Source organism: Falco cherrug, chromosome 2 (genome assembly GCF_023634085.1).
Source record: "Falco cherrug isolate bFalChe1 chromosome 2, bFalChe1.pri, whole genome shotgun sequence".
Taxonomy (NCBI): domain Eukaryota; kingdom Metazoa; phylum Chordata; class Aves; order Falconiformes; family Falconidae; genus Falco; species Falco cherrug.
Genome location: NC_073698.1, coordinates 3,748,843 through 3,776,719, shown reverse-complemented (window position 1 = coordinate 3,776,719; position 27,877 = coordinate 3,748,843). Strand labels below are relative to the sequence as shown.

At 43.2% G+C, this 27,877-nt stretch overlaps 2 protein-coding genes and 2 long non-coding RNA genes across 22 annotated transcripts in view; 2 read left to right on the top strand and 2 right to left on the bottom strand.

The window, feature by feature from the left end:
* EMSY (EMSY transcriptional repressor, BRCA2 interacting) overlaps window positions 1-2,782 on the bottom strand; it is a 49,948-nt gene extending 47,166 nt beyond the window's left edge. For 16 of the 17 annotated variants that reach the window (XR_008730855.1, XM_055701778.1, XM_055701790.1 and 13 more), the window contains exons 1-2: window positions 2,627-2,782; window positions 1,383-1,491 (exon numbers count right to left, since the gene is read on the bottom strand). Coding sequence is in view for 16 of the 17 variants with exons in the window: in XM_055701778.1 (XP_055557753.1) it covers window positions 1,383-1,452 (70 nt within the window). In the remaining variant the exon portion in view is untranslated. Of the gene's footprint in view, window positions 1-1,377; window positions 1,492-2,626 lie in introns of all 17 variants that reach the window. The other variant, XM_055701782.1, reaches the window with a different exon arrangement.
* A 7,766-nt stretch (window positions 2,783-10,548) lies between these two features.
* Window positions 10,549-13,251, bottom strand: LOC129735359 (uncharacterized). The gene is made up of 2 exons (XR_008730907.1): window positions 12,823-13,251; window positions 10,549-12,218 (listed from the first exon to the last, which is right to left on the bottom strand). It is a non-coding gene; the product is annotated as an uncharacterized LOC129735359 (long non-coding RNA).
* On the top strand, window positions 12,668-25,998 carry THAP12 (THAP domain containing 12). Of its 3 annotated transcripts, XM_055702067.1 has the most exons (7): window positions 12,704-12,857; window positions 17,516-17,718; window positions 18,223-18,331; window positions 20,036-20,156; window positions 21,695-21,802; window positions 22,810-22,846; window positions 23,137-25,998. In XM_055702067.1, exons 4-7 carry the CDS (start codon window positions 20,142-20,144, stop codon window positions 25,056-25,058), a joined length of 2,082 nt encoding a protein of 693 aa, XP_055558042.1. In that variant the 5' UTR covers window positions 12,704-12,857; window positions 17,516-17,718; window positions 18,223-18,331; window positions 20,036-20,141; the 3' UTR covers window positions 25,059-25,998. The 3 variants fall into 3 exon arrangements, with proteins under 3 accessions (XP_055558040.1, XP_055558042.1, XP_055558041.1); XM_055702066.1 differs by lacking the exon at window positions 18,223-18,331; XM_055702065.1 differs by lacking the exons at window positions 17,516-17,718; window positions 18,223-18,331 and having other exon boundaries at window positions 12,668-12,857.
* LOC129735360 (uncharacterized) lies at window positions 13,753-15,871 on the top strand. The gene is made up of 2 exons (XR_008730909.1): window positions 13,753-13,901; window positions 15,057-15,871. It is a non-coding gene; the product is annotated as an uncharacterized LOC129735360 (long non-coding RNA).
* Window positions 25,999-27,877: the final 1,879 nt, after the last annotated feature.

Sequence of the window (27,877 nt, the reverse complement as noted above, 5' to 3'; positions counted from 1 at the left end):
AGCTGGGGTAGAAGTTTTTTTTCCATGCTCCTAGCCAGCAGAGCTACGTTAACAAAATTTAGTAGCACAGACCCAGTCCAAATCTTGGCACCCTGCACTTTCTCCTAGCTTTCATACTTCTTGAGCCTCGCTTAAGGTGCAGGGTTGTCGCCTTCATGGATACACAGCTTAGTTGCAATGCTGTGTGCAACATCTGCATCGCTGTTTCAACAGAACGCAAATCCCAGATTCCCAAGAAATCAAATAAAAAGGGCAAATAGAGGGAAAATAAATCCTCAACTCTCAGAAAATAAAGTGGATGGCTTCACAATATACAAGAACCTTGGCATAGTTAAAAAGTACAGCACATCATCTTTTAACGTTCAAGTAAAATGAGAACAAGAATAATTGTGACTTGACAGTCACGGGAAGTTAGAGGGAGCCTCAGCTTTCTTCCTGACATCATCTCCTAGATTATGCTCCTCAGAAGAAAGTCTGAAACCAAATCTATGGGGTTTTTCTTCCCTTCTATTATTATGCATCATGTAACTGGCAAAAAAAAAAAAAAACCCACACAAAACCAAAAAAACACCTAAATTAAAAAGAATTTAATCTCCAAGAACTCAAAAACAACCATGCAAGATCAGATCAATGGCTTAACAAAGGATTCCCTCTCCTGTGGTAGTTGGAAGTGGATACATAAGGAAAGAGCAAATATTTTTATTACCTTCCAAAATACAAAAGCAAGTCTCCTTGTACACATATATTTACAAGGACAGAGCACAAAAAAGTCTGCCAATACCTATCTAATGGGCAGGGGACTCTGATATTGATCTACATTTATAACAATGCAAAAAGCTGCTGTTGTTATGACAGTTAAGTAAGAACATTGTTTCACACTTCCCTGATAATCTGTGCAACTGCAAATCACAAACCATCACAATCTTTTTTTTTCCTCCTGTTTCAAGTCTTTACTGCTTGACCTCAGTCCCGCAGTGCCAGTTAAACTAGGGTACCATCACCTCTTTTGGTACAAAAAGGTGTCCAATACAGATTAGAAAAAAAAATGAAGACCCTCCTCTCACAGTGCATCCCATTGCACGTTAATAGTCATAAAAAGAACAACAGCACAACACTGCAACATCGAGGCTGAGATGGACCAGGACATCCATGGTCAGAGAATCAACCAAACCAAAACAATTCTGTGCTATTCATTTTGCTCAGGCAGAGAGCATCTGCCAAACATCATTTTAAGCCAGGGCTGTCAAACCAATGACACATGCAAAATGCAGGAAATGACTTGTAAGTTGCCTGTAGACATATTAAAGTATTTCGTGGAAGCAGCAGGCAGGCAAATCTTAAAAGGGCAAACATACAGACCCACAAATTGTATCTTACTGTACCCAGTTTGCGAAGGATCCTCTTGCATTCATCTCTGCTAAGATCCAGAAGAGTTGGCCACACCACAGGCATCTTTCCCTTGTGTTTGTGTGCCCACTGAGCTCAGCCTCGCTGGAAAAGGAATATAAATGCAGTAAATGCAAGTCCATCATTTATCGATTTCCCAAGCCAATTAATGTAAACTCTCTTCAGCCTGCTCACATCTCCACCAACATACTCCCTCGCACTCCAGCTCCAGGCTCCAACCTTTGTAATGGCATGTTTTGCCATGCAGGAATTCAGCAGCTTCACAAGGGCACGGACTTCCTGCACTCCCTTGCTCGAATCCATCACCCAAGCCTTTTTACCGAGTTTGCTTTCTCCTTCTCCAGCCTTTTTTCATGCTGAAACGCTCTCCGAATTGATGTTCAAGTCTCCTCCCTCTCTTTATGCACTGAGTACCTATTATAAGAACTCTTCCAGCTAACCGCACGCTCCCCCTTCCCCCCGGGGAATGCATTTAGCACTAGCCTATTATATGACAGAATGGCAAAAACACCGTGGAAATTTGCCTTCCACGTACCAGCACCAGCCCCCAAAAAAAACCCAAACACGGGAACACCCCCTCGCCCGATCACATCGCGGCGAGATTCCGGGGGTGACGAGAAGGGAGGGCGCATCTCCCCATTGCAACGAGGATAATAAAGGAAAACGAGGAGCCGGAGGCGAGCAGGGCGAGCCGGCTGGGACCAGCCCGCGGCCGCGCCGTGCGCCCCGGGCAGGGAACGGCACAGCGGGGGGGCGGCGGGGGTTGGGCACCGGGAACAAAAGCCCCGGAGCCGTCGCAGCTTCCAGCGCGGTGCTGGAGGGAGGGAGAATCTTCTACGAGGGCACCCGGAGGCAGCCGCCACCCGGGGACTCCCCGCCCGCCCTTCTTGGGGCCCTCCAGGGCCCTCGGCGCGGGGGACCGGCGGGAGCGAGCGGCGCTGGGTCCCCACCGGGCTCGGGGGCGGCCGTCCCCGGGGGCCCCCGCCGGCAGGAGGGAGGGAGGGAGGGAGCGGTCCGCGGCCGCGGCTTCCCCGCGCCGGGCACAGAGACAGCGCCGGTGGCCTGCGGGCGGGGGACGGGGCGCTGCCTGCGGGCCGGGGCCCGTGAGGGGGCGGCGAGTCCCCGCCGTCCAGGGAAGGGGAGCTGCCCCTCTCCCCGAGGGGAAGCAGCCGGGGCAAAGCGCGGAGGCGCGGCGGCGCTGCCGGGGAGCGGGACCCACCTGCCCGGCCGTGCTTGGCACATCGAAAGGCTCCTCAGCGACAGGGCTCGGGCTCCTGCTCCTCCTCCCCCCGCCGGTGCCGCTCTCGGGTTTGTTTAGTGGCGGTGGCGGCGGCAGCGCTGCCCCGGGTTAAGATGGCGGCGGGACACAGAGCGCATGCGCGGGAGCCGCAGGGCACGCCGGGAGCTGTAGTTCCCGCCCTCCCTGGCCACCACCCTCCGCGAGCGAGGAGATGGAAGAAGCGGGTGCCAAGATGGCGCAGGGGGTGGGGAGGTGGGGGACGCTGCGCCCTGCACGGCGGCGCGGAGCACGCCTGGGAGCTGTAGTCCCCTCAGCGTTTGTCGACGTGCTGGGACGCGGCGCCGGCCGTCCCGCCATGGCCTGGCGGCTGGGTACGGGCGGCGAGAGGGGACAAAACCCCGCGGCCGTTGGGCGGCTGGGCTGAGGCGCGCTGCACCGCCGCTGACTGAAACCGCTTACAGCGCGGGGCGAGAGGGGCGGCGTTGAAACGTTCCCACGTACCCCTAAAGTTCCGGCATTAACGGCTGACCGCTGCTTCGGGAAGGAAACCTGGCAGGGTCGACATTAGCCTTGACGTCATTCGGCCGTTTTCAGCTTTTCTGACTGAAAACCGGCAGCGGTTCAGCGGGGAGCTGCGCGGGGCCGTGGGCGGGCAGCGCGGACGCGCAGGGCACGCAACCCGCGCCCCACGGCCGGCCCCGCACCCCCGGCCGGCAGGTTTTGCTCCCCGCTGTGACCCCTGGGCGAGCAGGGCCGCAGGCCGGCAGCGCTGGGCCTGGCAGCTGCGTATTGCCTGTTAACAGCCATCAGAACTTTTTTTTCTGGCAGGTTTCCAGGAAAAGCTGTAAATTACATCTCTTTAAAAGTCCCTAGATCCGATTAGAAGCGTAAAATAAAATATCTCTGGGGTACAGCTGAAAGTTGTAAGCAACACTGCTGATCAGAGCTGTGCGTTGCAGCGAGAAAGTAAAAAAAAAAAAAAAAAAAAAAAAAAAAAAAATCCCATCCATGGAACCGCCTGGAAGGTGATGGCTGGAAAATCGCACCAAGGTCCCTCAGGATGAGCGTTTGCTCCCATCTCTCCATCTCCCAGGGCGTCATTATTTTTGCTGCAGGCTCTTATTTTCCATGCTTCATCTTGCACGCTTTCTGGTTTTGCGAAGCAAACAGGCGCCCTGGGGGGGCACAGTTTAATGAAGAGGAGGGAAGGGCTCCTCCTTATTCTGCTCTCTCCCAGAAAATTGTGTATTATAGTTTGCTTTCAGAATGCCAGAAACAGCTGGAGGTTTGCTGAGGTGAAGACAAGGCGGATGGATGGTGTGCATTGAATCACAACACCTATTTCCAGATCTGCAAGTGCTGTTATTGCCACCTAACTATAGATAAAAATGTTTCTTCCCTGTGATGGTTGATGAACATTTTCTCAGTTGCAATTTCCTATTGTTCTTCACAGCAGAATAAATCTGAAGTACTTGAAAACAATGCTGAACAGTACAGGAGAGCTAGAACAATTTTCCTCCTTTTTTACTGCCTTCCTAAACATGAACCAGCTGAAGGCAAACCTAATCTCTGTGTAATATTCCTTAATAAAAACAACCGTCCTAAGCTTTGCACAAAACTGAAGAAGATGCAGTCCAGGTTAGTGCCAGAAGTTAGCATCTCCCTTTGCAGGTCAGAGACTCCACTGCAAACTGATCTGCATATGCGCCTTTTAGTTGGATTACTCTGGTCAGTAGGAACAGGCAGGACAACCTCACCACTTACCAGAATAAAATAACCTTTCTGAGCTTTATTTGTCACTTGTAACTGTGATACTGCAGCTGAGTATCAGTTTTATTGCATCTGAGGTGTTCAACAGCTCGTCCTTGTATTTGTAGAACAAATCATTCCTTGAGCAAGAAACTACCAAAACCTAAATTTACCCACTAAGGTATAGATTTTAGCTAAATGTTTTCTTCCAGTTTGTGTGTTTATTAATGCACTGTTTTCATACTGCTCTCCAGTGAAATCTCTGATAACAACGCAGTTTGAGAGAGCACAAATGCATTTTCTCAGCCCTGCTCAGCAGCTATATTCGTTAAGACTAATTAGATCAATTTGCTACTTTTTTTTTAGATCTTTAGGTTTTTTTCAAATGCGAATGAAACTAGCCACAGGATCAAAAGTTAGTATGGGCAAGGTGGACAGACACACACTGATACTCACATACTTACATATGCATGTACTCAAGAAAACGGTATACACTTCATCTCCTTCGGCACATGAAACAGAAGAGAGATGTAAAAAACAAGCCAGTTACGTATGAAGAGTCAGAAGCTGCAATTGTGTCCTGGTTTCAACTGGGATAGAGTTAATTTTCTTCTCAGTAGCTGGTGCAGTGCTGTGTTTGATTTGGTGTGAGAACAATGTTGATAACACACTGATGGTTTTGGTTGTTGCTGGGTGATGTTTATACTCAATCAAAGACTTTTCGGTTTCCTGGGCCCAGCCAGCGAGAAGCTGGAGGGGCACGGGAAACTGGGAGGGGGCACAGGCAGGACAGCTGACCCGAACTGGCCAAAGGGATATTCCATACCATATGGTGTCATGCTCAGTATATATAAGCTGGGGGAAGCAGAAGGGCGGGAGAGGGGGGACAATGACACACATTTGGCTTTATGGTGTTTGTCCTCTCAAGTAACCATTCCGCATGATGGAGCCCTGCTTTCCTGGGGATGGCTGAACACCTGCCTGCTGAAGGGAAGCGGTGAAAGAATTCCTTGGTTTGCTTTGCTTATGTACAGGGCTTTTGCTTTATTTGTTAAATTGTTCTTATCTCAACCCTCAAGTTTTACATTCCTTTCTGATTCTCCTCCCCATCCCTCTGGTTGAGGGGGAATTAGCCAGCAGCTCCATGGTACTTGGTAAATGGCTAGGGTTAAAACACTACAGATTGCTGCATTTCTACAGATGTTATAAGATGATTTCCAAGAATACTTCCTATTTTTACTCAGGCCCAGACTTGGAAACACATGAGAGAGATCCAGAAAGTCCAAAGGCCAAATTCTGCTTGTAGCTGTGGCACCAACATTGCCATTTACTTCAGACTAACCTACAATCAATTTTCCATTCTCCATTTTCCATAAAAATGAGATGGTTGAGATACCATGGACAAAGAAAATAAACCAACAAAGCACATAAATTATGAGTCCTGAAAAGCATAAGTAACCTGAACCAAGGCCAGAGCTCTGCAGTGGTTGATCTACTTGGATGGATCTACCAAGGTTGTCCCTGCAGAGAAGCAGAGATGAGGCGCAGCAGATGCGTCAGAGCCACCCTCAGCAGGCTCTGGTCAGGAGGCTCTTCTTGAATCAAGTCCCACCATCACATAAGAATCACCAATCTGCTGTACAGCCCTAATCAGTCTCAGGAGTAGCACAGATCATTCCATAAGACTAAATTAAGGCTATCTGGACTCAGAATGACTGCATGCAGCCAGTTTAGGATCTTCTAGCCTAATCCAGGGAGGTCACCCATAAGAGATAGACTTGACAGTATTTTTTTACATCTAATGAATAAAACGTCAAGAGTGTTCCAGTTATAGACTACAAAAATGAAAATAAAAACAATATGGTTTAGGCTTACTTCATAAATACAGAAATGTGGCTAAATGTCACACATTTTCTCAGAAAATTCATATGAAATAAGTCATTGTGGGTAAAGAAAGAAAAGGCAGAATGTGAAAATGCCAGCGTTTTTTCTAGTCTTAGTTGCCTTCCAGATGCTAATCACTTTCTTAGTTCTCATCACCTACATCCCTGGGTCCCAAGTTAAGGAGGCCCAAAATTACAGAGCATCTTCTAACTGTTCAAAAAGTAAAACAAGAAACAAACTTGTCGATAGCAATAATGCCCAAGGAGGCAAGGCTCAAGAATGCAAAACCACAAGGTAAAAGTATTTTGTAATAATCCATTTTACTTGGCAGTTCTTAGGCGAGCTAAGAACTCACGTCATTAAAACAGCTTCAAGCAGCAAATCACTGAATCTTTGTAGCTTGGGCATATTAGGCTGATACTTTAGTTCTAAATGTGTTAACAGCAACTCACCGTTGGCTTTCCCCTTACAGCCAGCAGAGGATGAAACTTGTCAGGATCTGGAGTGTTCTTCATCTGATGGTGGCCTAGTGAGCAAACCCACACAAGTTCCATCACCTCTTTTGTGCCTCCGTTTCCCACTTTCATAAAGCATTTTCAAAACTAATAACAGATGGCACTACATAAAAGCCATGCATTATTATTTATAACAGCATAGTGCTGGGGATTCTTTTTAAGATTTTGCTCCATTACCTGCATTTAAGCAAAATTTCTTCCTCCTTCCAGTAAGAGAAAACTCCTACTTTCTATTATGGTCTCTCTACCCGACATCCTCGGATTCCCCATCAGCTGAAATAATATGATTCTCATCAAATACAGACACTGGTCTAATTAGTTAAACTTTCTGGGCACTAACAGAATCATCTACGTCTCACCACACTCCCTTCTGTAGCCGAAAACAACAGGAGGAGGAAGACAATGAGCTTGGAAGCATCAGCGGTGAGCTGGCCCAAGGGAGGAGCTGTGATTTTCACATGGAGAAGGTGATTTGTATGCAGCCCAGGTCACCAGGACAAAGCTGCGCTTCCCAGCTCTTTGGGGGCTCAGAGGAAACGAGCACAGCAGCCTCACTGCAGTTCTTGCTGGATTATTAACTGCATATCCAGTCACATCGCTGCAACCTGATTGATACAGACTCCGAAATAATCCTTTTTCTTCAGTGCAGCCTTTCCTGGGTAGAAGAGAGGTGCGTCAGTGCGGTACTAGATGAGAACCGTGCACAGCTCATGCAGCTGCTGCTTTTCTGCTGTAAACAGAGAATTTTCAGCTTCCCAGAGTCTTAAGCTGGTAATTACAAAAGTAAAATTGGAAAACCAAGGAAAACAAACAAAAATTGTATCAGTCTTCCAGCAACTGAGAAACGTAAGAAACCCACTACGCTTTTATACTAAGATGAATGCAATGCTGTTGGTAATTTTAAATTTTAGGGAGTTTAAAGATGGTTTAAACTATCTCCCATGTCTTGCATAAGAGAGAAATAGCCTAGATTCTAATAAAAGTTAAAAAGATTTCTTGGTCTTCCCCACCCCCCCAAGTTAAATGGCCTAACCAATGGAGCTTCTAATTCTCTTAAAGAGGTTATTCAGTGACTTGATACATTTTCCTGACATAAGCATCTCTATTTTAATTTTATTCTATCACCCTCAGACCACTCCTAAACTCTTTCTTCCTCCTCAAACACTTTCCCGTCACATTTTTTCTCCTGGATAAGATAACAGCAGAAGCTTCAGCAGTGTTTAGGTGCTGGCAGCTTGCCAGAGCAGCCTTTTATATACAGCCTTATCAGATACAGGGATTGTCACTCAGGACTATTTATTTAAATCCACACAGATATTTCAGCTACTTTCACTGAAGATAGCTTTGTGTTGCCAGTTAACATAGATTCCCCCCCCTCCCCCATTATAAGTAATGCATATTATATTCAACATACGTATTTATTTTACAAATCCTAAGAGCTTCAGTGCTGAAAGTACCTAAATTCAGCAAGGCTTAAATCCATCAAAACACCACTAAGCATCGAGTTGAGCACCTGTTTAAGCACTGAGGCAAAAACTTTATTATATAACCTCAGATAATGAAAACAACATTCATTGTGTCATCCTACAGCATATCAAAGAGCAAATTAAAGTTAGCATCCTCTACAATCTGGGGAGGCAGATGCAAACCTCCATCCTCCTTGTGGTGTGCTGTATTGGTGAAGAACGTACAGACTTGTGGGGAAGAAAGCAAAGCCACTTCTCAGAGCAGAAAGCCTGGGATCACAGCGCAGTATTAAAGTTATCACTCCCACTGCACAACTTGTGTCCTTATCTATGGTCACATATGTGCTCTACAAACCATTGGTAATTCAAGCATAATTCTGCAATGCAAAGAACATACCCCAGCTTAGCACTTAGAAGAATTTGGCTAGGACCTAATTTGCATTGCATTTTAGGGGAGTTCACATGTTCTTTCTCCAGTTGCACCTTTAACCGATCAACAGACTGTGGATTGCTTTGAAGTTCAACTCATTGGTGAATGACTTGCTCCTGATTTTGACTAAAGATTTTTACAAGGTTAGATATGCTGTAAACACTGGGGGAGCAAGCAAACCTATCAACTGTAAAGGATGTATTCAATCACTGTGGAGACTGGACAACAACGGCAGCTCCACAGACAACAGGACAGTTAATGATCAGAATTACCTAATGGCCAATGAAACTAGGCATTCACTTATCTGGACAATCCAGGACCTTGTTTTTTCCTAGCAATACAATCATCTGGAAACTCTTTATGCCCAACAGTTTTTGAAGGATCCCATCCATTTGCTGTGCCCTGAATTCAATAAATTATATTGATCCCAGAACACCTTGCAAATAAAAGTTCACTTAAACATACAGTGTTGTTGCAGGGTGAAAACAGCAATGGAAAAGGAAAGGAAGCTGGTGCCGAGTTTGCAAACCAGAAAGAGTAACATTTTTGTCACTGCACACCCTTTGCTGAAACTTTGGGGTCGGCTCATGTACTTTTTAAGAGGTTGGAGTTTAACACTGGCAGTTAGCAAGGCTTGCAGAAACAAATAAAAGTCAACCTGTAATCCCTGCAAAAGGAGCAAATAGGGAAAATAAATGATGGCTCACATTTTCTCACTTTAACTCCTTCATGGTGATACAAAGGTCTTTCCTTTAGCATGTGCCACTCACAGAGCAGCACGGTAGGCTGTGATCATCTGCGTGGGCTGGCTGAACACTTCAGAAACTCCAGCAGCTCAGGTGGAAGCAGGTGGAAGCAAGGACTGGACTCAGAGCAGTTGCCTGTAATTTAGAAGGCTGCTTTCCTATGCAGGGAGAGAATCTCTAAGCCGGAATACAGACAGCTATGAGTAAAGACAGAGTGGGCGAGTAGGCAAGAATACAGCCAGCCTGTGCATAGAATCATGCGATTTGGGTAGACCCCGACACCACACCCTCGCATAAAAGCCCAGTACTGCGAAGCCAACAGCCCTCTGGATTTCCTTACATTGAAGACCTGACACAAAACCTGTGAAAATCATCATTCTTTGAATTGGAATTAACAGAAATCCATCAAGAGAAAACACTAACAGGAAATGGGTCTTATAACCTTTGAGTATCATCCTAGACATTGCCAACGCTCATTTGCAAAAAGCTAACCATGAGGGAGCCAGCATGCTGGATTGCTCCAACTTAGGGTTGGAGTCCAAATTGCACACTGCTCACCAGTATCACATGCCCAGCACACACTCAGGCAGTGTCAGAGGGCTGCAGTCATACAGTGTACAAGACTTATTCCCCCACCTTTGCCTCCCAGTTCTCCAGAACTGCAGGCAAACCCTGGACAGAACCATCTTGTTTTTCATTCTGTTGTTGTGAATTTCAGGACGCCTGGATACAGATCTACAAAAATACATCTACGGGATTAACCTGATGTCCATGTAGTTCTTTGACAGGTTATCCCAGCAACAATGGGGCTGTATGACTTGCAAGGTAACATAATAGTAGTAAGAGTCATGAAAGCATTTCAGACTTCAAATATTCCCTTGCCAATAAACTTTTAATAGCAGGAAACCTGAAGGAGTACACAATTGTACTTAACATGGTACAATCGGAAAATAAAGGCATCCTGACTTTCAGCCTGGGAAAGAGACATGCAGTTGATTTCCAGAAGTACATTACAAGGTTAATTTACAACCATTATTATGTGATAGAGCATCCTGGATTTAAGATACAGCTGACTTAATGACACAGCAGGGAAAAAACAGCTATTAAAAAATCCACACAAACACAAAATTCCTTTAATAGTTTATCCAGAGAATACAGATGTACAACAGTACTAATACAGTATATAATGTCCATTCAATGTCAACAGACAGACACACTTAGAAACACACTGTGAACAATACTTCAATGATCTGGAGGATCACTTAACACACAAAATCACCAGGAAAGAAATTATACATGTACACTACAAAGGCTACTCTGCCAGAAAAATCAAAGGGTTTGGTGATTTCCTGTACTCAACAACAAAAGCTAATTTTGGAATTTTCCAACTAAGTAGTAATGTAAACCAATTTTCTTTTAAAATAATGGGCTACTGGTAACATTGTTAGGTTTTGAAAATAATCACATTCATTTTCTTTCCATTATATGGGGATCTCTTAAAAATTAGTCTCCCCATAGAAAACATCACCCCGCAGAATTTAGTAAGTTAACTTTCTGGACAAGCCATTGCATTCAGCTCATTAGGAAAGCTCATACGTAACTACATACACATTTGAAGATAACAGCCATAACATCCTTGTATAATGATTGAAATGATGCATACCAATAGATGCTTCTGTCAGAACTAGCAGTTCAGAAATACGTTGGTTAATTTCTTTTTAATATTGCCACTGTAACATTCTTGTCTGGCTGTTCAGAACCCTAAGGAGTTTCAGTATGCACACACTTTTATTTGGTGAATCAATCTGGAGGAGAAAAGGCCCTTCAGTCTTGAGCAAAAGACAATTTTCTTACTATTTCATGCTGAAGAAGTATTTTTTGCCTAGTGAAACCTGTTTTAAGTGTTTTAAATTTCACACTAACATTATACAATATGCTCCTAAGCTATTACTGCGATTGAACATAATCCTGCTCTGTGTTCCCTTGTGTCAGCATGAACATTTATGCAATCCGCATAGCAAATCAGATGGCAGTTACCTGAATTAAATCTAACCTAAAGCTAAATGACCCTATTTAAAAAAAGTTTCCTGATCTGATTAACTCCTGTATACAGTTCACTGTAGAAGAACATTGGTGATCACCCAGTGAAGTGAAAGCAGTCAGGTTCAGCTAAGCTTATGTTTAGCACTGGCGTAAACAACTACTCAAAACTACTTAAAAGGAATGCCAGAGTTAGAATTCTAGCAAAGAAATACCACCAAATAAATTGAAGTTATTGCAATTAGTCCACTGACAGACACATGCCTCGAGTCTGAAGGGCACCTGACGGCAAGGCTTCCTCATGTAAAAGACAGAATTTGTCCAACTCATACCAAACAAAAAAGGATCGAAGTTTCAAAGTTAGCCAAAAGGAATTGAGTACCTTTTTTTTGTTTGTTTTTCCTTTATGTGCTTTTTTGAAAAGACACAGACTTTGGCTAATATGTTTGAATTACGCTTCCTAAAGCCCAACCTGAAACAATTACCATTTGCCATCAGAATTTATATGTTTCACAGCTACCGTATCTACTCCCTCAAACTACTAGCAGGCCACATTTGGTGAATAAATATTTTTCTTCTTCCAGCTATCCAGTTTTATTTTTCCTGTTTCTTTTTTCTAGGCTTTTGTTTCATTTTTAGCCTGACAAAGCCCTCATGCTCGGTACACTCCCTGTTTGACTTCTACTTAAAACGGAAGTGGCTCCTGTCATTATCCATCCGGGCCATAAGGCAAACTTCTTCCTATAAAGCAAAACAGAAGAAAACACACAAGAGAAGAAGATTATGATTCCGCTGTAGCCCCCAATTCCGTTTCTAAGGTACACACACCCGACGAAGCGAACACCTACAATCCGCTCTCCGCCCCGGCGCGCCCAGCCCCCGCGCATGTGCGGCACTGCCGGCGGCCGCTCCCCCCCCCCCCCCCCCCCCCCCCACGCGCAGGCTCGGTGTCGGCCCGCGCGCACGCTGGGCGGGGCGGTGGCGCGCCCGGGACGCACGCGCAGCGCTTATCCGGGCCCCGCCGGCACGGCGCGGCGCATGCGCACTCTCCGGCCAGTGGCCTGGCGCGACGCATTGTGGGAAGGAGGCGGCTCTTGTCCCGGCGGAGGGTGGCGGTGAATCCTCCCGGCCGCTCACAGCAGTGTAGAGCCGCTTCCCCCCCCCTACCCCCCCTCCCTCCCTCCCTCCCTCCCCCCCCCCCCCCCGTCCTCCTCCTCCTCCACCCCACATACAACCCCCCCTCCCTCCGGCCCGCGCATTTAAAGGGGCAGCGGCGCCAATCCGGGGGACCATGCCGAACTTCTGTGCGGCCCCCAACTGCACCCGCAAGAGCACCCAGTCCGACCTGGCCTTCTTCCGCTTCCCCCGGGACCCGGTCAGGTGAGACCCCAGCCGGGCACTGCCGGCGCCGCCTCAGGAAGGCAGCCCGCGCCGCAAGATTGGCGGCTGGGGGGTGGGGTGTGGAGGCGCTCGCCTCTTCTCCTCCGGCCCCGCCGGTCCGCAGCCCTCCGCTCCGTCTGAGGAGATACGGCGGCGGGGAGGCGTCTCCATCCCTCTCCCTTCCCCCCGCGCCCCCTTGCCGCGCCTGCTCACCTAGCGGGGGTGCGGCGGCGGCGGGGCCGGGGCGGGAGGGGCGCGGGGGGGCCGCAGCCGTCCGGAGCTGCCGGCTCTCCTGGCGGAGGCCGCGCGCGCTGTGGCGCCGGGGGGGGCGGGGCTCCGCGGGACCCTCCGGCCTGCGGCGGGGAGGCGGGCGAGCAGCTGCGCATGCGCTGGCGCTGCCGCCGCTGTCCCCGGGGGGACGGGGGAGTGGCGGTGGCAGGCGGCGGTGCCGCTGCGGGGGGGCGGGTGAGGGGCTGCCGGGGCGGGGGGACGCTGAAGGGCTGCCTAGTGATGTTGGGGGGGGGGGGGGGGGATGAGGGGCTGTCTGGTTTGCGGGGGGCGCGGGCTGAGGTGTGAGGGGCTGCCTGCATGGCTGTCAGGAGAGTGGGAGCTGCCTGGGTGTTCGGGGGGGCTGAGGCTGTGAGGGGCTGCCTGGGTGTTCGGGGGGGCTGAGGCTGTGAGGGGCTGCCTGGGTGTTCGGGGGGGCTGAGGCTGTGAGGGGCTGCCTGGGTGTTCGGGGGGGGCTGAGGCTGTGAGGGGCTGCCTGGCCCTGAGGGGAGGTGGGGGGTGCTGAATATGTGAGGAGCTGCCTGGCCCTGAGGGGAAGGGGGGGGCTGTGGAGGGTGGGTAGTGCTGAGGGGCTGTCTGGCTGGGAGGGGGGCTGAGGTGTGAGGGGCTGCCTGGCCGTGACAGGAGTTGGGGGGGCTGAGATGTGAGAGGCTGCCTGGTTATGAGGAGAGTGGGGGCTCTGTGAGTGAGGAGACTGACTCCTGTTCTTACCTCTACTGTCAGGAGTGGTTTCAAAGAATGTTTATCAATATGGTGGTAGGTGCTTTATATGTATAAATATAAATAAATATATATACAAAAACGGGTGTGAGGGGCTGCCTGGCCATAAGGGGAGTGGGGGGTGCTGGGCACGTGAGGAGCTGCCTGGCTGTGAGGGGAGTGGGGGGCTGAGGGTGTGAAGGCTGCCTGGCTGGGGGATGCGGGCTGAAGTGTGATGGAGTGCCTGGCTGTGGGGGCCTGCCTGGCTGGGGGTGTGTGTGTGAGGCTGCACATCTGCTAGGAGTGTGCGGCAGAGATGGGGTGTGTGGCTGTTAGAAGCTGCGGGAGCAATGGGATGAGCCAGGGGAGCCCACGCATTGTGGGTGGCCAGCGCAGGGCCAGGACTGGCTCAGGTGGTGGAAGTCCGTCAGTCCTCCTGTGTGTACTGAGGTGATGTGGTGCTGGACAGTGAGGTGTGCATTGTGACAAATAGGACACCAGTGTGACAGGCAGCTGTCACAGGATTGCAAGGGTGGTGGTTGGTGGCAAAGCATCATAAGCAACAGCAAAAGTGACAGGATTTCAAGTTCCCAGCAGATGAAAAGGAGTGGCGCACTGGTAAAGCGAGAAGCGTGTGAGTGAGAAGACATGGAAAATACCATGAAAAATAAAACATGCATTTAGACATGGAAACCCCCACGTACAACCTCACATTTAAATCTAGATAATATTCTTAAAATCGTTTGACTTAACTTGCTCCTTACAATTTTGGAAGGTGCATAGGCACTAGAGCAATACCAGTTATCTCCTAACAGTAGGTAATTAAGGCTGAAATTTTTGATGATTTATACTTGACATCCACTTGCTTCCTTCCTTGAAGCTACTTGACCTGATTTTTGGAAAATTTCAAAACACTTGGGAATTGTGGGTACATAATTTCTTCTTAGAAAACAGTCCCCTGTAAGTGATTTCAGACTAAGATACAAAAAGCTCCTATAGGTAGTAGCTGCTGCTTAAAGCTGTGTTTTCAGATGTCATCAGGCTCTCCTGAGTGAATTCAATGCTAGGGTAACCAGACCTCTTTCCTGATGCCCATACATGTGAGGTTTTGTAGTACAACCAGTATTACATACGTTTATGGCTTTAATGAAGAGTAAAATGGAAATAGTTGATTACCTTCTCTTAACCTTTCGTTTGTATGATTTCACCTAGTGTTGTCACTTTCCACCCTGTCCTGTGAGAGCCACAGACTTAAACAGTCCAAGGGATGACTGCAGTTTGTGAGGAATTGAAGAGATTTGGTGCTGTCTGGATTTCAGTCTTAATTTGTAAGGAGTCTGTGCTGTGAAATCTGGATCATGTCAGATTGGGCAAAATTGGTTACTGGGCATGTGAAGAAAATGCCCCGTTCAGTTCGTAATTTTTCTGTGGAAAGACATTTTAAATGAATGTCTTCTGTGGTAGTAATACATAGATACATTAAAAAGTGTGCAGTTAATTAAGCAATGCACATATTCTAAAGACAATTTCTAAAAAACACACACACCAGTATTTCAAAATTAGAATACTACTACTTTTAACATTTATGGAAGTTTAGAAATAAAATACCCTTTCAAAAAAAAGAATGCTTGCCAGCTACAGGGGGTTGGAATCGTACAGATTTATGGATATTTCTTTTGCAGATGTTGATCTGGATCACAGACATGTTTTTAGGAACCATGTACTGGCTCACATTTCTACAGTGTGTGAGTAAGCATGCTTTCTCATGCTTTCTGAGTGCACGTCTACTTCATAATCCCCTTGAAGTAGTTCATGCTAATACGATTAATGTTCCTGTAACAGAATAGTAGAAAATAGAGTTAAAAATTACCCTGAAGGATCATCTAGACCTTTGCACTGTCTAAAGGAAGGATAAGCTATACCTAAACTGTTTCTGGTGTCTTTGTTGTGCTCTTAAAAACATGCAGTGACAAAGATAACACTCTTGAAGTTCTCAACAGGTTCCCTGCCCATCCCCCCCCGCCCCCAATATCTTAACGCCTTTCTCATTTAAACCTATGTTAAAATGTCCAGAGCAGATTATATATTATAAATCCATGCAACCTTCTGGCTTTGTAGACCGGAGCATGTTAGTGGTTTATTCTCGGGTTTGAACTACAGCAGTCATCTGCAGTTGTCAGTGACAATGTGTTGCTTGTACTGCTTGCTGTCATAGAAACCTCTTACCGTTATAGGTCAAACTGGTCTAGCAAGCAAAGTACTTTATGCCAGAAATGTGTTGTCTGCACTTGGCAGCTTACGGTGAGAAAGTTGACACTAATGACATTAGAATGCATCTTTAAAAATAAATTTCAATCAAGAAAAAAATAAAAATAATTGAGAAATACAGCCATTGTATTTCTTGACTACCTTACTGCTTTCAGTTTTTCCTCAATAACTGAATAATTGCCTTTACAACTTTCCCATTTCAGTGCTCAGCAGTTCCAGTAAGGTATTTCAAGTCAGATCTTCAGAGTATTTGCAGTTCTGTGAGAGCTAACCAGTTATTTAGGACTATCATCTTTTATTGCTACTACCTCAGAAAACTAGAAGGGGTGCACAGATAAGGCTTTGAAAAAGAACCAGCTGCATTTAATGAACGGTACATAGTCTTTTCATATCAAACATGAATGTAAATAGACCTCAATAAGGATGTCTGTGACTGTCACGGTGGTTTTAGTGAAGGGAGGTGTGAGTATTTAGAACAAAATACTTCTTGAGAGGTGCTCTTCTGCTGCAGTTGACTACTACTGAGGTAACATAAATGAGTTACACTCTATCCGCACCTCAATAAAATGCCGTTTGAGCTTCCATGAGATGTCAGCAGATCTCTGAAAATGTAAAGTTTGTGACTGAAAAAAACCTTAAAAGCTAATGAGCAATACCTAAGCAGTGGTGTAATATATTGGATTGAGATGGCTTTTAATTTGTGCCAGATGCTTTGCAGCTAAAGCATCTGTGCAACAGTGTACGGTCTGCGTTAGCTGAATACCAAAAAACTGGACAAAATCTTATACATAATTTTATTCTAAAATCTTTTGAATTGTTGCTTGGGAAATACCTTGCGGAGCTATGCTGGGTGATTTCAGGGGACTGATCTCCTTTTTCTTTGTTTTTGTTCCTCGGAAAGTCAAACTTATTTGGAGCCAAACTCATAGCAAGACTGAAGGGCCAAATTCAGACTCAGATGGAGTTTGTGTGTTTGAGTCCAGCTGCATAACCTCTACCATCTCCCTCTAGTCCTGTAGCTACTTGAGAGGATGTCAATGCTCCAGCTTTCCTAGATGTGTAGAGCTCTGGTTACTGATCTGCTGCACCCGTGGGGTGTGAGGACTTGGTGCCTCTGTGTGAGCCGGATCTGCAAACTGGGGCACTGCATGCTGAGGGCTTCTTTTGAATCATGTACTCAGTGTTGACTTCGGCACAAGAGGCCATGGCCATAGCCAGTTCTGTGTAATGGTAGAAGTTGGTAACGGAAAGGAGGATTGGGTGGTTAATCTAATCTTTGTGAGACTCATTTCCTGAGTAAGCCCCCTCTGAAGAGCTGATGGTATCTTTTGCCATTGCTCATTAGTTTGATTCTGGTCCCTAGCTGTTACTGGTATCTACTTAACTTGTTCTCTGGTTGGCAGCAACACTGGAGGTGAAGGGATTCAGGCTGATTTTTGGCTGTCCTTGACAACTCTGTGCCAGTTCTAGATGTGCCATCGCTGCCACCGATTTGTCTCTGTGTGGTTGCCAGGAGGTGATTCAAAGGAGTTACCGTAATGTGAGGAGCTCTGACTTTGCTCCCTGGCAGTCTTCCTCAGCTTCACTGGGTCAATGAGAGAGGCAGGTAAGAACACCAGGGCTGGGCTCTTTGCTGCATACCCCTTTGGACTGAAGCCCTCCCCACTAGCTATAGGGGAGGCTTGTCAGCCTTTGTGACAGCCTGATGTGATAGTGTTTATGAGTTACCTAATAATCAGCACCCACTCAGAAAGTATGAGAGCCAGATCCAATCTAATTTACATGCTAAAGGACTGTGTTTATACAGTTTGGTTTAGCGAAGAACGCTCTCCTGTTCTCTTACTGGGGTGATCTTGCTGTCCAGGCAAGAGCACCAGATCTGCAGTCCTACAAAAAAAAAAAAAAATATTAAACCATTTTTTTTCTTATTTTAAGTCATATTAAGAATACTATGTGTGGATCTCCAAGAGCAATATTAGAAATTATTCCTGTTTTATGGCACTTGCTGCCACTGGTATTTTGGTACTTTGCATGAACTAAAAGTTAAGGTACACAAACCGTTTACCCAGCAGAGATCAGAATTCAGGGTTCCCCCCTTTCGTCATCGCAGGTGCCTGTTACTGCGCTCAGTTAAAGTAGATGATGGTGAATCCATTCAGAGCTGTGGATTTCCTCATTGGGGCTGCCCACCAAAACATCTGAGGGGACAGCCCTCCTTCGTAAGTTGTTGAATAATCATTAAGTATTTTGCTCCCTCCTTGTCCCTGTGAGCAGTAATTTACATGTTTGTAGTCAAAAATAATTTTAAAATATTTTTGTATTTTAATGCAGTAACAACTTCTAGCTGTTTCTTGGGTCAGGACCCATCTTCTTTTTAATTTAGGAGTGAAAAAGGCTGTTTAGAGCCTTTTGTTTTTAATCAGGCAGAGTAGCTTTTTCACTTTCATGAATTTCAGCAGGATTGCATTGTGGGAAGATCTCACCCACTTTGCTGTACTGAAATAATAGACTCTTCATGTAACTTCTCTGTGTAGGTTCCTGGAACTTTGTGGACATTGCCAACATGTACCAATTTTAAAAAGGCAAACAACGCAACACTTTTAAGTATGAACCAGTGTTGAAAAGTATGTAGCACAGTGACGGATTTTAAAGTAAAGTCACAGACTGTAATGAAAGTTCCTTTCCTTTTTGCTGTAGAATTATTTTGGTATTACTGTAATTCTTTACAATGTAGTTTTCTCGGGCATTCTTGAGTTTGGGTAAGGATTTACCCTAGGAGGAATAGGAGCTTGTGTAAGCACTGTGTACAGTTAGAATAATGAACAAATCCTCAGTGGAGTTCATGTGAAGGTTTTTAGTCTTCCGTATTGTATGTTTTCAACTTTGTTTACTTGTGTGCCATTGTAAATTGGTGGCTCTGTGATGCCACAGGGTGCAAGCAAGTGCATTAAAATAATGCTGCTGCAGAGGATTATTTTTGCAGGAAGGAGATTACTTCCCTGCCCCCAGATTTTTAAATACAGGGATATCAATAGGTGCTGGAGTCTTGTTAATTCATATATATGTATTTTTACAGCACAAATGAAATGGCATGTGAGTTTTACTGGAGTAGCTCTGCAGCATCTGTCTCTGCATGTTGTTGCTCAGAAATCTGTAGCAAGAAAGCGATTGCATAGACCCCTTTGAGGGAAATACAAGCTAACTAATGCATTTACATCAATTACTGCAAGTGGTTTGCTCACCAGAGGAAATGATATCTTGTGTATTTAAGAGAAGCAGTATTAGAAGGGGAAATGTTTCCTTAGCTTTGTGTTATATCTCAGAAAACTAATCTAAAGCAGAAGTAGATGTTGTAAAAATACACATCTTAACAATAACTTAGTTCAGGCATGTTGAGCACTGTCATTAGAATGATTGCTTTTTTTAATTGTTATTATGGCACTTCTCAAAAATCTACTCAAAACTCCCCAATGACCACAATAAATAAGAAAAATGCTGTGTTTTGGAGGGAGGCAGAGAAGATAGCTATTTTAATAGCTGCCTTCAAAAACTTTATATGACTTTAGTCTACAAACACATCTCTTTGTTAAGTTTTCTTTTTAAGATTAAATTCGTGAGAATTAAGTGGTCAGGTTTCATGAGCAACTGCGTTACAATCTGTTGTGTGTGTGAGAAAAAGCAAGAATATATAAATTAAGGGAAAAGAATCCTGAATTTTCTGGGGTGGTGCTAAGTGGTGAGCAAAGGGAGGAAAACAGATTTATAAAAAGATTTGATGGTATGTAACAACAGAAGGTGTACAGAACTTTCCTCAGCCTCACATAAAAGGCAGGGCTCACTGCGATCCAGTTTTGAGTACGGGTTGAAATTGTAGGGGGTTTTGTTTTAACTTAAAATTAGCTAATTCTTTTGCTTACATGCAGATGTCAAAGATGGGTAGAGAACTGTCGAAGGGCAGATTTAGAAGATAAAACTCCAGATCAACTCAACAAGCATTACAGATTGTGTGCTAAGCATTTTGAGACTTCTATGATATGTAGAAGTGTAAGTAAAACCAAGCATTTATCGCATCTTGCAAAATTTGACTAATGCTTTTCATCAGAATGCTGCATTTTAATCTTTGATCTTCTAGGTAACTTATCCCTGGGAAAATTAATCTCTTAGTCTTAATTGAGATCATTGTCATGGTCCAGGGCACCACGCAGGCTCGCAGATGTTGGCACAAAGGCTGAGGTGGAAACGAGCAGTCGGGGAAGAGAAGAGCAGAACTGCTGCTGCTGGTTTAACATGTTTCTGGAGCACTAATCTTCACTGCAGTTCTCCTCATGCTAAGCAATGCTCATTTTGTTTATTGTCACTAGATGTTACAACACTGTATAAATTTATTTGGTATAAGTGTGTAAGCTTACATACTTATAATTACTTAAAATCATTAATGTGCTGTTACAGAAGTGTGTACATGGTGTGATCAGGTTAAATTACACTGTTGTGACCAAGAAATTTAAACATGCATCTGTCAAGCTTTTGGTTCCTGTTACGTTTCATCCAGCTAAAATCATGGCGGTGTTTTCTGTTAATGAAATAATGGCTTTCAATTCTTTTTGTTAACAAGATAATGTTGATTTTAAGAGCTTACGTAAGAGTAGGAAACAGTGGACCTGGGGCTCTGTATCGAGTTTGAATTTCACTCTGATATATAGGTAAAATCAGTCCTTTAGTTAAGAAGGATAATTAAACTATGCAGGTCAGACTGTGAGGTCCTGGTCATATTACATGTGACAAGGTCTCTCATTAGCCCGCATCTCAGAAACAAACAAATGAATATTGGAGGTAATTCTGAATATGAAAAGAAGCTTTATGAATCTTGGTTTGTGTGAAACTTATTTCAATCTAATGACAGGTATAAATATCATACTTACTGGAAATTAGTCAATTTAGACAACATAAGTTTACAGTATATCCAAATACAAAAGTTTTACTTAGTATTTAACTGCTAGAAACATTTACATGATATCTAGAAGTCTTTTCCTTTTCGTGCTCTTTTGGCAGATAAATTTTTCTTTAATATGACCTTTTACAGTAGTGTTTTGTCGAATTTGTAAGTCTACATAAAGAAGCCAGTTGAATACTTTCACAATGAAAATGTTTATGTGATTGTTTATAGAATTGTGAAATAAGTGATAAAAACCAAAGCACAATAGTAACAAAGTGTTTCCTTTTTGATACATAAATGTCTCTTTATCCGAAATGTATGTTTGGGGTTTTTTTTAATCATAATATTTCAGTAAATTAAAATTATTGCATCTGGGGTCCTTGATGTGAAGATAAAAGGGAGGAAATAATATCTGTGGTTTGGGTTGGGGTTTTCTTTAGTACCTCTCCTCATTTTCAGTGGTCTCTTGATATCCCTGAAATGCGAATTGCATAGCATAGCTTTCTGTTCTTCAAACATCAGAAAGTAAAAATACTTTTTTTTTTTTTTTAAAAAAAAGCATGGCATCTGAAATTTTTGGGGTTTTTTGTGCACACGCAGTGAGAATTCCCCAAAGAAATACCTCATCTAGGTGTCTGTCTTCTTACAGAGCCCTTACAGGACAGTTTTACGGGATAATGCCGTGCCAACTATATTTGATCTTACAAGTCACCTGAACAATCCCCACAGCAGACACAGGAAAAGGATAAAAGAGCTCGTAAGTTTTTAATGAAAGATATTTTTTAATATTAAAACAATAAAGGCAAGTAAGTTCATGTGAAACTTTTATGCAAAAATGTCAAGTAACAGTACTAAGCACTTGAGTGTTTGCATTTTCTGTACTGCCTATTCTAGTATCTTTTTGTGGATTATAAGTTAAATGCCCAAATACTATACTGATGTAAATTCTGTCTGCTAAGGAAGGTTTGATGAAATAATCCGGAAAACGAAATATGTTGGTCCAGAACTGATTCTGTCTTCCAAAGAAAGTGCATAACTTCCTTTTGCTTGTTATTACAGCGCTAACTGAATACAACTTATGCACGGTACCCTGAAATTCATGCTACAAATTGATTGTGATCTTCAGTTCACCCATTTAACTTTTGAAATCTGCACCAATTCAGATGTGTATTTTAGCTTACTGTTCTGGAAAGATAATCTATGTATAAAAGCAAGATCAAGAAGTGTTTTTTGTGGAATTGTGTCTTACTGATACCTCTTTTGTGTGATTTATAACCACAGGGACCTAGAGACACTTTTTCTATAAGTAAGCTGACAATTAAGAGGAATTCAACTCCTAAACTCTGCTTGTATGTTGGAAGATTACAGCCAATTTTTAAACTTCTTCGTGAGTTCGAGTGTTTATTGAGTGAAAATAAGTTAAAGATGTTTCTGTCTACTGACAGTGCATGCTCATACTGAAACAGAATACTTGAATGGAATCTCTTTACTAATAATTATTACAAACACCTTATATAAGTATGGGAGTCTTAGAAGTAGTAGCAGGTGATTGTCATTTAGTTAGTAGATACGTGCTGTGATAGCAATACACTACCTGAAGAAACCTCCTTCTCTTGCACCTTCTAGCGCTTACTGGTAAATATTAATGCCCTTAAAATGGTCTCATTTGCAGAATTTGTATCTGGTCTTGATGTGTTCTAATATTTGAAGGACATGTGCTAGACATCATCAATACAATTTTGTTTTGTTTTGTTTTTTTGTAAGAGTGAAGATGAAATAAGAACACTGAAGCAACAAAAGAGTAAGTGAGCAAAATAACTGAGTTCATAAAAAAATTGTTTACTAAGGCTGACAAGGTAATGCAGGACACATAACTAAGTTCCTACATATATCAGGAGGATAATTGAGTTCCTGTTTGATTCAAACAGGCTGTCTAAACTCTTTGTGAAATACTCATTCACTTATAAACTGGAAACATTCTTCTCTGGGCTCCGGCAACTTAAAAAGTAATGGGGGTAGTAAGGGAAAGCAAATCTTACGGGGTTTTTTGTTCATGTTATCTTGACACTTACAGTATTTTACTTTTTGTAGTTGATGAAGCTTTTGAACGGGAACAGGCAACTCAAGAATTGAACGAAAGCAATGAACAAAATACTGTCTCAGAAGAAGGAGGGGAAGAACAAGAGGAAGAAGCTGGCCCCTTGACATTGGAAGAAAGAGAAAACAAAGATTACCTTAAGTCTTTGTTTGAAATTTTGATCCTAATGGGCAAACAAAATATTCCTTTGGATGGCCATAATGTTGACGAGCTGCCAGAAGGTATCTTTACTTCAGATAACTTTCAGGCTCTACTGGAATATAGAATAAATGCTGGAGACGAAGTTCTGAGGAAACGATTTGAGATGACTGCAGTCAATCTTGAGTACTGTTCAAAAACTCAGCAGAAACAAATGCTTGAGATCTGTGAAAGCTGTGTTAGAGAAGAGACGCTGAGGGAAGTAAGAGACTCACACTTCTTTTCTATTGTCACTGATGAAGTAGTAGACATAGCAGGAGAGGAACATTTGCCAGTGTTGGTGAGATTTGTTGATGACGCTCATAATCTAAGAGAAGAATTCATAGGCTTTTTGCCGTATGAGGCTGATCCTGAAATTTTAGCTGTTAAGTTTCACGCAACTATTACTGAAAAGTGGGGTCTAAACATGGAGTACTGTCGAGGTCAAGCCTACATTGTCTCCAGTGGGTTTGCTTCTAAAATGAAAGTTGTGGCTACAAGACTCTTGGAAAAGTATCCACAAGCTGTTTATACGCTGTGTTCCTCGTGTGCCTTAAATGTTTGGCTAGCAAAATCCGTTCCGGTTGTTGGTGTTTCCATTGCATTAGGAACAATTGAAGAAGTTTGCTGTCTGTTTAATCAGTCTCCAGAATTACTAGTAGAACTGGACAACACAATTTCTGTTCTTTTTCAGAACAATGAGGAGAAGGGTAATGAGCTGAAGGAGATCTGCCGTTCTCAGTGGACAGGCAGGCATGATACTTTTGAGGTTTTGGTGGACCTCATGCAAGCATTGGTGCTGTGCTTGGATGCAGTAAGCAGTGACTCATCCGTCAGGTGGAACAACTTTATTACCGGTCGAGCATTTGTACTTTCAAGTGCATTGACAGATTTTGACTTCATTGTCACTATCGTAATCCTGAAAAATGTTCTGTCTTTTACAAGAGCATTTGGAAAAAATCTCCAAGGACAAACATCAGATGTGTTTTTTGCAGCTAGCAGCTTAACAGCAGTGTTGCATTCTCTGAATGAAGTGATGGAGAATATTGAAGTTTACCATGAATTTTGGTTTGAGGAAGCAACAAATTTGGCTACAAAACTGGACGTACAAATTAAACTCCCAGGAAAATTTCGCAGGGCACAACAGGGGAACTTAGACTCTGAGGTAACATCAGAAAACTACTACAAAGAAATCCTTAGTGTCCCCACAGTGGAGCACATTATTCAAGAATTAAAAGATATATTCTCAGAACAACATTTAAAAGCTCTCAAGTGTTTATCGTTAGTGCCCTCAGTCATGGGGCAGCTCAAATTCAATACTTCTGAGGAGCATCATGCGGACATGTACAAAAATGACTTGCCTAATCCAGACACGCTTTCTGCTGAGCTTCATTGTTGGAGAATCAAGTGGAAGCACAGAGGAAAAGATATTGAACTTCCAGCTACTATTTACGAAGCACTTCACTTGCCTGACATAAAGTTTTTCCCTAATGTTTATGCACTGCTGAAAGTCTTGTGCATACTTCCAGTGATGAAGGTGGAAAATGAAAAATACGAAGTGGGACGAAAGCGCTTAAAGGCATACCTGAAAAACACCTTGACAGAGCAAAGGTCAAGCAACCTAGCTTTGCTGAACATAAACTTTGATATAAAACATGACTTAGATTTAATGGTGGACACCTACATTAAACTCTATCCAGATAAAGTGGAATTTCAAGACGACCTCAAACAACTCTGAAGGAGCAGAAGATGCTTAATTTTTTAAGCTCTAACCGATCTGTTGAAACAGCTTTTTATTAATTGAGTTTCAATGCTGAGGAAAAAAATTGTGAAATTAAAAAAATCATTGCAGTTGTATTTCTATTTTAGGTCTCAAACAGAAGAAGCTGTGGTCAGTGACCCAAGTTATGTTTTGTTAGTCTCATTAAATGTGTTATGCAAGCAAAACAAAGCCTGAAAATAAGCCCATGCTCTTGGCAGAGGTGTTTTCTACATCCGATTGACTTAACTAGGTGCTGGTTTATGTTATTGCATCATGGAAAAAGTACATTGTGATTGTAGATCTGATGGGGCAGTTATATATTTGCTCATGAATTAGGATAAGGACACCACCCCCCCACACCACAAGATATTAAAAAAGAGGATAATCCATTTGAGTTCTGTTACTTAGGATTTTATTCTTGAAAACTTTTTGAAAAAGTCTTTGATGTATATTTAAATTGGCATTTTGGAGAGTGGATTCAGCTATTGCACGATCCCCGTGCTGTGGACTGTTCTTGGTGTAAAGTGAATGTTAGTAATATAGAGGTACGTTTACGGTTTCATTGGGAGAGTCAACCTCTTTAATCTCACGATGGCTGTTTACATTCCTTTGTGTGAGACACAATTTTTCTTTTTCTTTAGGCTTTTAACAAGCATGGCAGGAGTATTGAAACTCCTAAAAGACACTAAAAACTTAAAATTTATTTTACAAACATTTAAATCTGTTAGTTCTATCCTGACTGACACAAACCCATGCATCTTACTGTCTATTTGTAAACTCATGCAGGAAAGATTAAAACAAGAGTTTGTTGTTTGTCTAGAAGTAAGTTTGAAAATATTGCTGTTTATTTTTGGCAAGAATGAAACATTTTTGTACAGTTTATTGCAATTTAAAATAAAATGTGAATTGCTTTGTACATAGTATTGAATTTCTTAGTAAAGCTGTGCCTGAGAATGTGTGTTCTTTTGTAAGGTACCTTTAAGTTTTGGCAATTTTTTCTCCATTGTTCTTGCAATTCTAGTGAGTGGCATTGTATTAAGACACAGGAAACAAATATTTTGAGATGGCATGAAATACAGTGTTTTTAATTGTGGAAGTTCTGTCTAACTGAAACAGGTGGAAACTGATTAAATTTGAAATGGTTGAAAAGTTAAGTTTTGCAGCTATCTGATGCATGTCAATTTTATAACATATTTATAGTTGTCTTTTATATACTTCCCAGTTACAGTTGGAAAAGCCCCCAGCAACAGAGAGTTGCATGATTATAGGGACTATGACAAATACAGTTCTTAATATTTAACATGGTCAAACAGTAAGAATAAATTTGGAAAAAAACAACCCAACAACCCAACACTTTACTGAGTAGCCTTGGATATTAAAGTGGCTAATGTACATATTAAGAAATGCTTTCAGCAGCATTTATTTACATTGGAGTAGTAAAAATTACTCTTAAAAAGTTTCATCTTTTCTTTCCACTGCTATTAGTTATATGCTTTCTGGCATGGTTTCATGTTAATGCAATTGTTGTCTCTATCAGTAAAAAGTGTTTTAGCTAATAGCTTGCTCTGTTCTTCTTAATAGATGAAAATAGCCCAAATCTATGTTAATGCTATTAAAGGCATTTTGTAATTAGAAGTTATATAGAAAATTGTCCTCTTTTTAAAGATCTCAATTGCAATTTTAATAAAATAAATAAATCTTTCCTATCCTGGGAACATCTGTGAGTTCCCTTGCTAAATGCAACAAAGCGAGGTGGTCGTGACCTCTGAGCTGGTAAGCCCCACACCAGTAAAGTCAGGTTGGATGAGCCCAGGCTTATAGGGATAATCAGAGAAGGAAAATTGATACCCAGTGCTGTGTAATTGGCCAGCAGAGCTGAAGACTACTTTCTGACTGTGGTCAAAAAGATCTCATTTACAATGTACTGAGGCAAATTGAAGAAGGGAAATGCAGTAAAACACTCCTTTAGCTACTGAAGTGTCTTCCGGAGCTCAGCTGAGACATATCGTTGTGACTAGCGTTGCTAATTAGCTGGCTCCAAGAGCCTTGATTGCTTGTTGTGTTCAGTCGTTGCTTTGCCCTTCACAGAGATGCTTAGATTGTAATCAATCAGAAGCTGCTTATTTAGCCTATTTGAATTGTCCTGTTGGTAAGGAATGCCTCATTTTTTAGATGCATCAGTGCATCGCTTAGGAAGCTGTAGCAGGTAGTCTGAATAGCGATGGTTTGGCAGGATGCGGAGAACCACAAGAATCACAGATTGCAGTGGTAGTTACCCCTTTAACTGAAGAGAGTTGTGCAGAGGAAAACCATTTACTGCAGCTGTAGTGGCTCCCTTCTTATTTCTGCAGGTGCAGCAAAAGGGTGTGACTGAAGTAGAATCTGGTAACATAATTGTAAAGAGAATGCTATTGCTAGAGCAGGTCAGAGACTGACAGAGAAGTGTCTGAAAATGGGACAAATAATCACTGAAGGTAAACTTTGCTTCCATTTTTTTTTTTACAGATTCTTGAGACAGAGGGAATTATCATCTTAAACATACTGCCCTGAATTGGCAGGATGTATTTCCAAGGTATATCTGAGGTATTTACCTTGCTTTGACCTGGCTTTTAGCACATTCTGTGTAATGAAGTGACAGGTCTGTTCAAATTATTTTAAGTATCACTGCTGAGATACAATTTCAGTGAAAGTGGGTTTTCCTTAGCTGCTCAGCTGATTGTGCTTTGAAAGCAATGCTTGTTTCTATATACAAAATCTATTTTCTTTTCCCATGTGCAGAATTCCTGTTTGAAAAC